At 39.7% G+C, this 12,500-nt stretch overlaps 1 protein-coding gene across 5 annotated transcripts in view; it reads left to right on the top strand.

Moving 5' to 3' along the window:
- Positions 1-5,610: 5,610 nt before the first annotated feature.
- LOC138013413 (protein FAN-like) overlaps positions 5,611-12,500 on the top strand; it is a 47,981-nt gene continuing 41,091 nt past the window's right edge. Inside the window, exons 1-3 of one of the 5 annotated variants that reach the window (XM_068813881.1) lie at positions 5,611-5,749; positions 10,588-10,767; positions 11,246-11,290. In XM_068813881.1, the coding sequence (XP_068669982.1) occupies positions 5,724-5,749; positions 10,588-10,767; positions 11,246-11,290 (251 nt within the window). In that variant the 5' untranslated portion in view covers positions 5,611-5,723. Of the gene's footprint in view, positions 5,750-9,837; positions 10,017-10,220; positions 10,768-11,245; positions 11,291-12,500 lie in introns of those variants that run through there. The other 4 variants (XM_068813754.1, XM_068813938.1, XM_068813816.1 and 1 more) reach the window with 4 other exon arrangements.

The following is a 12,500-nucleotide window of genomic DNA, read 5'->3' on the forward strand; positions in this document are numbered from 1 at the left end:
ATTTCTTCCTCCTCATCCAGCCTTCATTAATATTCTTTTGCCAAGATGGCGTCCAAACGTCCGATCGATACCCGAGGGACATCCGCGGAACTGACGCGATTTGAATGCGTTCCCCTCGAACGCCTTAAAGCGAACATTAAAGGCGCTGTTACACTGAAATGTTTCGTGCAACTTGTCTCGCAATGTTTTGGCTACATTGTGGCGGGACAAGTTGCACGAAACATTTCACAGTGTAACATACCCTGCAACGGCAAAAATCGTTGCGAGACAAGTTGTACGAAAAGTAGAACTTAATTCTACTTTCGGCAAGGGCTCTTGCAGGGTATGCCACACTGAAATGTTTTTTGCAACTTGTCCCGCCACAATGTCGCCAAAACATTGCGAGACAAGTTGCACGAAACATTTCACAGTGTAACAGTGCCTTCAGGCTATGAACACCGCGGTCGACTTTAGCTGAGAGTTTTATTGAAAAATTAGCGATTTTTTTCACCGTTGTGGCGCGACGTCGAAGAGCCTGCTTCCAGGCTACGAAAAACGCAAAAATGAGTTGAATGCAAATATAAATCGAACCTCGAATGGACTGCGAGCAGTCCCTCTTTCGCCTCTTACTCGATCGCGAGGAGAAGACCGCCACGAGAAAAAACGGCCGCGCGAAATCTAATCGCGCGGCCATTTTCTTCTCCTCGAGCTCGACTTACTCTGAAACGGCGAAAGGGGGATTGCTCGTATAGTCTGAACGTGGGACATCCCCAGTTCCTTACGGCTTTAAACATGGCGATTGTTCAAGGCGATAGCCCTTCAGCGGTTGACGTAAGATAAACTTTACGGTCTGCTTCATGGAAATGTCGAGCGAAACTTTCCTCTCTCGCTTCGTAGGTGTCAACATCCCTGGAAACGAGGTTGCGTTGGTGTTGGATTCGCGTATTCTTGACGGCATAGACCTTTTTGCAGAAACGGATTTCTATTGTTTCGAAAGACATTATGGGATGACCAGGGGGCAAATTAATATGTATTTGCCTCCTGGGCATCCCATAATAGCTATTTGAAACAATAGAAATCAAAATGGCCGCCGTATCTGCAAAAAGGTCTCTGGCACTTAAGTTCTCTCGAAAACATCAAGGTGACGGGAAAGGAATTCCGCGGTTTTCTTTAAGAGAGAGGGCAAGCAAGTTCTGTAGAGAGCAAGAGAATTCGGCAAATGATCTGGTTTCTGCCAACATTTCCATGAAGCAGACCATAAAGTACTCTTTTGTGAAACCGCTGACGGGCTATCGCCATAAACAGCAGCTATGTTGAAAGCTACTCTACTATAAAAACTACACGTAACCCATAATCCCTCGATTCGCTCTGACGAAGGGCTAACGCTCGAAACGTCAGCTTTTAGAATCTCTGTACGGTGGTCAATTTACATTATCAATTCCGTTGATAAACCAAAAGCTATGTTGAAAGCCGTGAGGACCCTGGACACGTGGGTACAGTTATCTCCGTGCTTTGATTAAAGGCCCACAGAGCTCGAAATTGCGACTCACTGGTCGCCAATGCGACCAAAAATTGAGTGCTGCCGATTAAATTTCCAGAACTGGTCGCCACTGGGTGCAGGGATGGCACATGCGCAGTGGTGAGAGCACTCGCCTCCCACCAATGAAGCCCGAGTTCGATTCCCGCGTTTGACTTGATTTACTTTCATTGTTCATTTCAGTTTACAGTGTCCCCAATTAGCGCTCCAGCGCTAGAACTTAAATAAAGTTCCTTTCGTTTTTTTCCATCTGGCAAATCACGTTATGTCTGGTAACCCATGGTAAACAGTTGACGACTAGCTTCTGTATTTGAATCTTTATACGATGAAATTATTCGGAACTGGTAGATAGAACACGACTCACCTTTCTTTTCCTACTAAATAATGTCTAAATACTACAAGAAATCGGTTTCACACACTGTTAACTGTTAGCATAAAAGGTACTTCGACACTTCGATCACCGCGTTTACTAGGCGGCATATTGTTTCAGCGGCTTCATGGGATCGCGGTGGCACTTTAATGCACCGATCAACTCGAAACTTCAACATCACCCCCCCCCCCCCCCCGGGCATTTGAACTTTTGAAGACTGGATCGTTCAAATTCCCGCCCCCTTGGGCCAAAATGGTGTTCAAAAGCCCTACTCTATCGTCGGATTTGTCTGTCATACCCTACTAAAGAACAATCGTCGTCGGTTCCTGCCGTCTTAATAGGCTGATTTAGCAACAGAACGGGAACGTCAGTGGCGACGTCGCGCGCAGCAAACCACCAATGAGAATTTAGAATAGAGAAGAAAAGAGTGGAGTCTATTCTATTTTGAATTCTCATTGGTGTTCCCGTTCTGTTGTGTATAAACATGCTAACACATCAGTGATAAACATATTGAACTTGTTCATTTTGATAGTGACTTGACGTTTCGTATGTGCTCTACATACATTTTCAAAAGTAACATTTTCATTTTCAAAAGTACATTTTGAAAATGTAAGTAGAGCACATACGAAACGTCAAGTCACTATCAAAATGAACAAGTTCAATATGTTTATCACTGCTGTTTGTTTCTTATTTTTGATCAAACTACGATGGCCCAGGAACAAAAGTATTTACGATGCTAACACATGTTTCGTGATCCTCTATGTGATGATGCCGTTTTTACCAGACTTGACCTGCTACAAAAATACAACTTTAATATTGAAAGTATTAAAAGTGACTTGAAAATTGAATTAATTAACGATGAAATGATATATGAAATGGATCATATATGAAATGCGGTTATAAAATCAAGTGAAGCTATGCGGATCCTCGCAGTTATGAACGCAATTTTTGCGATTGCGTAAAGAAGCCTGAAAATTCAGGACTTAATTGTAAACGAGGTTTGAACCCATGACCTCGCAATACCGGTGCGACGCTCTAACCAACTGGGAGCTGGTCATTTGTGGGTTCTTAACTGATTAGAGTGTAATGTGAAGTGCTAAGTTTCTACCCGATATGAACCATGTGAACCTAGCACTTCACATTACACTCTAATCAGTTAAGTCTGTTCAAATATAAGTGCTACACGACCAACGTTTGCAAAAACGTAATCCTTCCTTGTACTTGTACATGTTCATTGCCGTGACTTAAATATCTTCAGTTCCCACGGCTTGCTCTCGCCTGACCTTGTAGCTCAGTAGGTAGAGCAGCGGTGATCTAACCCGAAGGCCGTGGGTTTAATTTCCACTCTCTGTCCTTGTGCGGGCCCAAATCCATTACTCTAGTAGGGCTAACGCTCACATGGTTCATATGGGGTAGAAACCTAGCGCAGTGTTTCTATGGAAATCTGCGTTAACCCTGGATGTATTGTGAATGGTAAACTTTACTCGCTAACCAAAGGATTTTTCTGACGAAATTTGAGGATCCTACCTGCACTAGAATTTGCCCAGCGGCATTTTAAATTTTGCCATACAATTGCTTGAAATTTACGCTCAGGTACTGACATGGGAAAAGTTACAGATAAAAGTAAGGGAAATTTAAAATTTTGCTTGGCACGTTCAAGGACTTCTGGTGCAGGTAGGATCCTCAAATTTTGTCATTAACTCCTTTGGTTAGCAACTCAAGGTTTTGGGGTGCAGGGATGGCGCGGTGGTGAGAGCACTCGCCTCCCACCAATATGACCCAGGTTCGATTCCTCGACTCGGCGTCATATGTGGGTTGATTTTGTTGGCTGTCTACTCTGCACCGAGAGGTTTTCTCCGGGTACTCCGGTTTCCCCTCTCCTCAAAAATCAACATTTGACTTGTTGTGTTAATTGTTAATTTCACTTAACAGTGTCCCCAATTAGCGCTCCAGCGCTAAATCTACTAGACACTTAAATAAAGTTCCTTTCCTTTCCTTTTCCTTTCCTTTGTTTTCCAATTAACGAACCTGTTTTTATTTCGAAAACATTTCAGTGCAACTTTACTGTTTCTTTTCAGTTATTATTAAAATTTAACCAACAATTCTGTTCTATCATCACAAATGCAAAGACTATAATTAAGCCCGTGAAAGTCGCATATTGATGCTAATAGGTCGCATTTATGACATTTTATGAAACTCAACCTGAAACATATATTCTTTTATTTAGTTACATATTTTAATTATTTCAACGGCATTTTTTGGAGACAGAATGCTTTTGCTTTTAGTCTCAGTGCCTCATGGATCCCGTATCTTTCAGTGCCAAGCCTCCGATGCCCGAAACTTTAAAATTTCTTTTTCAATTTAATTATTATTTAAATTCTTACTCTACTCTAACATTACTATGAATTACTATGAAATTTGACAACTTAAATGCTATCCGTTCTTCCAATGGGAATGGTGACACCCGAAAATGGCCCGTAAAGTTTCGGGACTTTCGAGCAAAGGGCCCCGGGTCAGAAGAGGTAGTTTCCCCTAGATCCTCGGTGGTTACTACAGACTTAAATTTCCCTCTCAGCGGGTAAAAGGGTTTAGTTTTGTCCCCAAGGAGAGCCTCTGGTCCCCATGAGTAATGCGCGTCACCTCTGTTTTGTCCTGACTGAGGTTTACCAGCCATGCATTTGTTTGCCGATTCTCCTAATCGATTTATAACATTGTAGCTCACTGTATCCAATGAGATTACAGTCTATTCGAATTTGGGGGCAGGCATAAAGGTCAAAACAAGCATCTCTCGAAGCTATCAGATGGGTTTTGAAAAGCGACGATTGGATTCAGTCGGTTTAGCATGTCAATGCAGTGTTCGGAATGTCACAAATTCCTAGCGATCGACACAATCCAGTTTCCATGCATTTGTACACGGATGATGGTCTTCTTTTGTTAATTAGATTGAACACGGATTTTCTTTATTAATTTTTATTTACCATGAAGATTTTCCAGCCGGTAATTGCCTTTTAAAAGTTGTTCAATGTGAATTGAGTGTCACTGACGAAAACAAAGCTTTAGAGTTTTTTTTCTTTTGAGGGTCCGAATTGTTGGGAAGATCTTTCCATCTGTTTATTAAACTTAAGTTTTTGTTGCTGCAAAGTTAAATATTTGATTTAATTAAAGGACAAAATTCGTTTCCATATGTCTTAGTTCGCATCGAAGAGACAAAACGGCTCCTTCCGATTGGTTCAGTTTCACTGGTATAATTATATGATCAAGTCGTTTGTCGTTAGAAACCGGAAGAATTCGAACCCAACACACAAAAACGCTTTTTTTTTTACATTAACCAAAAACGTGATAATGCGATAAAGTCATGGATGCAGTAATCGCCACTTTTTTGTACAGTTTAGTTTTCTCTGTTTTGGACTGTCATTGTAAAGACACAAAGCATGATCTGACTGCGCCAAAGCCAGCCAGGTTTCTTGAGAATTTGTTCGTTTGATGAGATACAATTTTTATCATTCAAAAATGACAGTATATGGGAGTTTGTAAATAAGATGAGAATAGCAGCCCTGGTTTTGATTACTGTGTTAAAATTAAAGCCGCCAGTTTGTAGCGCCCGTGAGCTTGTAAACAACCCCCACTGAACCCCAGCAAAATCGTTCGTGATTATATTTCATTTGGATTGTCGGTGGTTCGTTGAAAAACTACCATACGGAAGTGACAAGGCACATATGTAAGGAAGACCTCTATTGGTTTTCGTCGTCACTGCGCATGCTTAACGACTGAATTTCAGCAACAAAGATTGATCATAAGATACTAAGGTAACCACAACCGTTGATGAAAAGTTGAAGGATGTTCCAAGACTGTTTTCCTTGCCTGTAAGTACAGTCATTTTGTTTGCCTCATACAGTAAATATTCTGAAAATAATATTCAGTCATTTGCTGCTTTTACTCCTTACGCTTATTTAATACTTTCTCGTTGCGATTGGGTTTAATTCTTATAGGTAAGATACGATTTCATATAAATTAATTGCTCGTGGAGAGCTGCTGTGAAGCAACTTTCTTTACCCGTTTTGAGGAGTTTTAGTAATAATGTTTTCTCTCCCTGTTTACATCCGTATTTTATTCGTCTCTTTTACTTGGGATCCATGCCTTAATTAATTTTTATTGAAAATTGGTTCGAGGGCTGTTTCATTTCCATTTAGAAAGATAATTCCGTTTTGGACCATCGTTGTATAGCTAAACAAACTATACTGGATAACTTACGATAATCTTCTGGGTAAATGAACCTTCTCTTCATTTGCAAGGCAAATAAGTAACCTTTTGTTAACACAAAACGCTAATCTGAAAAAAAAAAAAAGTGATTGCATTGTAGAAAAATAGTTTTTTAAACCGTTGAATATCAGGGATGAAACACACTATGAACTGACTCAGCGGCTCTATCAAAGTACAGCGAAACTGAAAATCTCAGTGGATTTTAAGCTGAAATAATGTTTTCCATTTTTTGTTTTTGAAAGACGGATATAAAGAGATTAGGGTGTCACGGATCGTCTTCGCAAAGTGAGCAACTTGATGAGCAGTTCGAGAGAAACCTACATAATGATAATCCAGGCTGGACTGGACTCGAATCGATGCTTATAATTTTGAAAAGTGAGATGTAAACAAACTAAAAGCTGGTTGATTGTTAATTCCAGCTTAATTCATATTCTATTCGTTTAATTTTATTCACCGATGTTTGTCATTAGAGAAGTGAAAGTGTCTGTAGTTTATATTTAACACAAATTGACGTCTGCTGAAAGAATAAGGGCCGCACTAGACTATAAAAGATTGCCAAGATTTCCAATTTTCAAAAGAAAAAATTGGCAAATCCGTTTTTTTGTTCGGTATCCTGACAAAATCGGCCTGACTGGAGGTAGGACACCGGCTTCTCTGAATTTGCTAGCCGGTGACAAAAATTTGCCAATAAGGTTCTCGCGCGTCGGTTGCACTTGCAAAGCAAATAAAAAATCTGCTAGGGCGACAGGGCCTTATAGGGATTTCTTGGTGGATGATTCTGTACCCAATCATATCATACGAACGCTCCCATTGGTTTAAGGCTGATTTATGTATGAAGTCATCGACTGCTCAGCTTAACGTGCATGGTTACGTCAGGAGAAAACGATGAAAGAATTGAGTTGCTTCGTAAAAGTCATAAAATTCTATTTTAAGAGTAAGGGTTACCGTGGATACCATGGGCTTTTTGTGAAAGATAACATGAAAACGTAATAAAACAGAGAGTTTTTGCCCTTTCTTAATGCCCTAATTTGCATGTGATGAGAAACGTCCTTCGGTTTTCTGTTTCAGCTTCCTGTCTATCACAGTCACATCCCTCATTTACTGAAGCAAACTGGAGAAAAAACTACTAACATCACAACAAGTTATGAGCACATACAGGAGACCATCAACTCATAGGCTCCCCGCACATTACTACTCAGCCGCTCTAGACCTTAAACGTCGTTTCCAGGCTCTCTCTTTTTTCCGGCTCCTTCAAATGGTCCAACCCAAATGACTATTATCGACAATTCCTAAGCTTCTCTAAAATGACTATTACCAGAAACCGATGAGGGTTGAAACGTGCAACGGCCCCTTGTGTGCTGGGAAACAAGCTTCTGAATATTCAATTTGCTAAGTACCATATTTGGAAGTCAACAAGAGCGAAAGGTTTCCAAATATGGTACTTAGTACTGAAACATTCGACTAATCAGTTCGCACTGAATATTTGGAAGCTGTGAACGCGCGTTACACGTTTTCTGCTATAACCGTCTATTTAGGACGCTTAGCGCTTGATAAGGATTATGGGATATGAATATACATTTTTAAAATCCGAACCCCAATGTCTAAACTCGCTGGACTCGAACCTTGGAATGTTCGATTAATAACCCTTTCACTTAACCACTAGACTACCGCATCGCTAACTTACAGAACTCTTTTTTAAAAAAATATTAATATATATTTTTTTCCGAATGCCGCTGTAAACGTGTATCATCACCGGCTAAGAAACAAATTTAAAAAGGAGAAAATGTCGGTTACCCTGTACCTTAAGAGAAAGCTAATCAAGTACTAGAATTAATTAACCACTATTCAGCAATGATTTTATCTATACTAATTAGATTTGATAAATAGTCGGTGCAATTTTCAGCCAGTTGATCTTTAGTTGTTAATTGGATAAAAACAGTTCCCTCGCATTGGGTGCTCCGGGTTCAAATTCACTTCAGGGATGCTATTTTTCCTTTAATCTTTTCATCTGCTACCACAAGTCCTGGGACAGAGTAATCCTAAATGGACGATAACAGTCAATCCAGTGAAAATTACGAATTGTCGATAATAGTCATTTCAGAGGTAGAGGAATGGTTAAGACTCCTTTGTGCCTTTCAATTAATCTCCCCAGGCTGCCTCGATTGTCTCATCATGCAAACTTGTGCAAAAACGTTTTTCGGTCTCGCTCTTAAGGTCTGGCCAAACGCTTACAACATTTTGAAGCAACGTCTTGCAACATTGTTGCATGATGTTGCGACATGTGATGAACGGGGAGGCCAAACGCACGCAACATTTTCATCATTTTCACCGCAACATGTCAATAGGGAGCTTAAGCAACGACAACGGCGACGACAACGTGAACGTCATCTCAAAATATAAATTTGCGTTATTTTAATCGCTTCGAGACTATTTCAACGTTTTTAATATGACAAGGGTGTGGTAATTCCTCAAAGATGACACCACTTGGAACGGCACTCCATTTTAGGAGAGAAAACGAAAATTTATCCTCAAGTGCTAACGTTCTTCATAAAACCAAAAACTTGGCTATTTCACGTTGTTGTTTTGCTGACGACGGCAACGAAATGGACAAAAGTGAAAAACGCACGTGCAGGGCGTGCAAAGCTATTGTTTTTACCCACTAAATATGCAAATTTTTTGACGTTCTCGTTGCCGTCGCCGTTGTCTTTGCTTGAGCTCCCTAATGTTCATGTGACCCAGGCAAGAAGTGGACCTAACGCGCATGCCCTAGCGCAACAATGTTGCGTGAACAAAGCGTGAACATGGCCAAACGAGTACAACATCATGCAAAATGTTGCAGGAAAAACACTTGACCGTTTTCAAATTTGATCCAACATCGTTCAACATGTTGCAACATATCGCAACATATCGCAACAGGGTGAGCAAACGTATGCAACATGTTGTGACAACAATGTTGCAAGATCTTGCGTTGAAATGTGGCGAGCGTTTGGCCAGGCCTGTATGTGTTAAAATGAGAAAAACGGTGGAAAATTGTAGGGTTACACTCCATCTTTATTGGTTGTACATCATTATTTTTTCTTTTCTAAAATAAGCGCTAAATTATTGATAAGGTATACTTAAATTTGCCGTAGGATTACGAGATGGGAGAACCGTTTTTGTTAGAGAACTAGAGACAAGCAAATGTTATTTGTCTTATTTGTTTTCTTTTCAATCAGTTCCTGTTGCGAAAATTGACATATAAAGGTGAAGCATGTTCAAAAGTTGAAAGCAAAGGTTTTCCTGCCCATCTTTTTCGGTTTTGCGGTATTAAATATTTTCAAGTAACTTTGTAATAAACATGATTTCTTTTAATTCACAGTCTTTGACATCTGATCTTGATTCTCATTTCAAAGAGTATTCAAATTTGCATCGTTAGGACTTCCTGTATTATCTATCAGGAAAGACATCTTTGTAGTCGTCTGAAAATCGTTTTCAGGTTTAATCCCGAAAAAAATTCCGTCAATTTACACAATCAATAACGGTAGACACAACTGAAATTTACTGAAAATAGGCTTTTATCAGAATGTAGCTTGCAGTCGTCAGTTGTTCAAAGATAAAATAGAAATTTACGATCAGACTCAATTCCTCGTGTCAGACGATTTTCGATTACAAATGATCTCATCTGATCACCTGTTCTTCGCTTGAGTACGCGAAAAATTTCCATAACCACTGTCTTCTTAAAAGCAAATCGAAGTGTCATCTTTATGTCTCTGTGGTAGGATTTTGTCAACTTGTTGCTTTGACGTGTCCGTGTGTAATGAACTACAGGGTTCCAAAAAACATTGGTTGGAGAAGCAATAACAAGTTATGGTTGGGCACCACAATAAAAAGGTGTCCCTTCGTTCCACAGTGTTGATTGATGGTTTTCGGTTATTTTTCCTGGCGTAAAACATCTGTTTACAACCACCTGGTTCCGATGCATTTGTCTGTTGAATGCAAATTCCTGACCAGTTCATTAAACTCGACCATGTTAATATGCGTGATGCCATGGAAAAAAAAAATTGCTTAAATATCAGAATCAAATATTCGACTTGCACTTAAAGGGTTTTTTTTTGACACCGATTCGTCCATAGACAGAAGACTCATGCAGTTACTCAGACAGAAACACCCAACGAAACATCGAGACAAATGACCTCCCAGGGCAAAAGGATTGCTAAACTAAACCGCACTTCATAAACGCTTTTAAAAGTTTCTTTTACGTGTTTAATCTGCTCGCAAGTAAATTGATTGTCGTGCTACAGTGGGGAATGTAAATTAGCTTGGGTGGTATTGTTTCCTCGTGAAAACAGTCGACACAATTTAGCACTAGCCTACAATAATCTCAAGCAATTTCCCATTAAAGGCACTTGTAGAACTGATGAACTCGACTCTACCTAAACTGGTGTAAAAAAATCCTCCACAGGGCTTCTTCAAGTATTGGAAGAAATGTGCGAGGGAGCGTCCACTCCATAGCGGATAAATCCATGGCTTTGTGGCACAAAGTGAGGAAGAGACTTGGAAACTCCGAAGACTCTACGGGATGCACTTGCGGTCGAGAATATTCAAACAGTGAAGGAGTTTTCTACGAAGATTACTTCACAAGGTGAGACGGGAGTTAGAGGGTCGCTTGGATATTCCGCGAAGTTTACCGAAGTTATGGTTTTGAGGTCTTTTGTTAAAAGCTGACAGATGAAAAGCTTTGCTTTGCTTCCGACAAGTCGAACAGCTTTGGACGAGAATTCGATATGTTTTATAAAAAGTTGGTGCGATTTTAACGATTTTAGACCCGTACGGCTGGCTAAAAAAGGGAACATTAAAAAACTTGTCGTTTGCCCTCGGCGATCTTGTATTTAAAAATTTTCTTGAAATCTGTATTCTGAAGAAAATACAAAGATTTGGAATAGTAGTATCTCAGAAGATGAATGAAAGCTATGTTTACTTCGATTAAAAAATGAATTTTATGCCATTTTAGTTTTTTTGATTCGGAGGAAATTTCGAAGGGTTTCGAACTTTTGTACCTGCCTGTTTCGAAGGACTGGGCTCTAAGAAGAAATTTACAAAATGGCGGAACTCTCTTTCAGGTCAACCTCTGGGTTAGAATCTCATACCATTTCTTTGAAAGAAAGGTAGTGTCTTTGTTTGTGTCTACGGGTTGATGCTCTTATTTGTAAAGCAATATTTGACCACTGTACCTCAATATGTCTGTTTTATTGCCCAAGATGACGAGAAATAGTTCCCAATCTGTTTTGAGTTTGAATGGGCTTCTTTTTGAAAGCTTTTACCATTCATTTCGTTTAAGTTTGTGATGAAGTAAATGATTGAAAGCGGTCATATTTCTTATCTTTAAATGCTGTATCAAGGCCTAAGCATAAATTATCGATGCTCTAGATAATCTGGGTAATATAAACGAAAATTTGCTTTTATTTCTGTTATCAAACGAGAATTACCACCGTGAAAATATTGAAAGGCAGATATCTTGAGCGTTAGCCCTTCGTCAGAACAAATAGGACATTTATATGATTACGCCATTTGACTAATGACCAGAATCCTACTGGTTTTGCTTGTCTCATGCTAACAGACCGTTTTACCGTTCTGTGCTCAGTTACCAAGGCCTTTGAATAAAAGCGAGGTTGGAGTTGACCTTGCATTGATACAACCTCACTGCTTTTCTTAATAGAAACTCATTAGCAACAACAACATGATTTACGTAAGAAAAGCAATGAGGTTTGTATCTAAGCAATGTCAACTCCAGCCTCGCTTTTATACAAAGGCCTGGTACTGAGCACAGAACTGTAAAATTGTCTATTCGAACTATTGTTATTTTTACCACTCTGGAAATACAAAATTTAAATAAGAAAAGAAAAACAAACTGAATTCTAGTAGAAATTTGTAGTCAAATGGCGCTGTCATGAAAGTTGCCTATTGAGGTTTTTTGTTTGAGGTTTACATAGGAAGTAGTTGTTGCCATTGGGGGAGATGTGGTAACCAAAAATCATGAATAAATTAGTATAATGAAGCAACCCAAAACCGTCAATTTGGCTAACCTTAGGCTTAAACATCATTTTTAGGTCAAACAAGGCCTAAGTTTAGCAAAAATGCATATCGAAGCAGTTGGCTTGTTTTCTCCTGTTTCACCTAGGTAGATCTATTTATGTATTGTACATGTTGTGCAATAGATGCCATTTGTGGAGAAACTAATGCACCAGTCAAAGTAAATCTCTGCCCCCCCCTCCCCCCCAACCTGGGCCATAGCAGGGAATTGCGGAGACTTAAACTTATTTTCACTTGACTTTGATCCCCCGGCAAGCAGGAACAGCGCATAAATTCACGATCTTC

The sequence above is a fragment of the Montipora foliosa genome, chromosome 1, assembly GCF_036669935.1.
Source record: "Montipora foliosa isolate CH-2021 chromosome 1, ASM3666993v2, whole genome shotgun sequence".
In the NCBI taxonomy this organism is placed as follows: Eukaryota; Metazoa; Cnidaria; class Anthozoa; order Scleractinia; family Acroporidae; genus Montipora; species Montipora foliosa.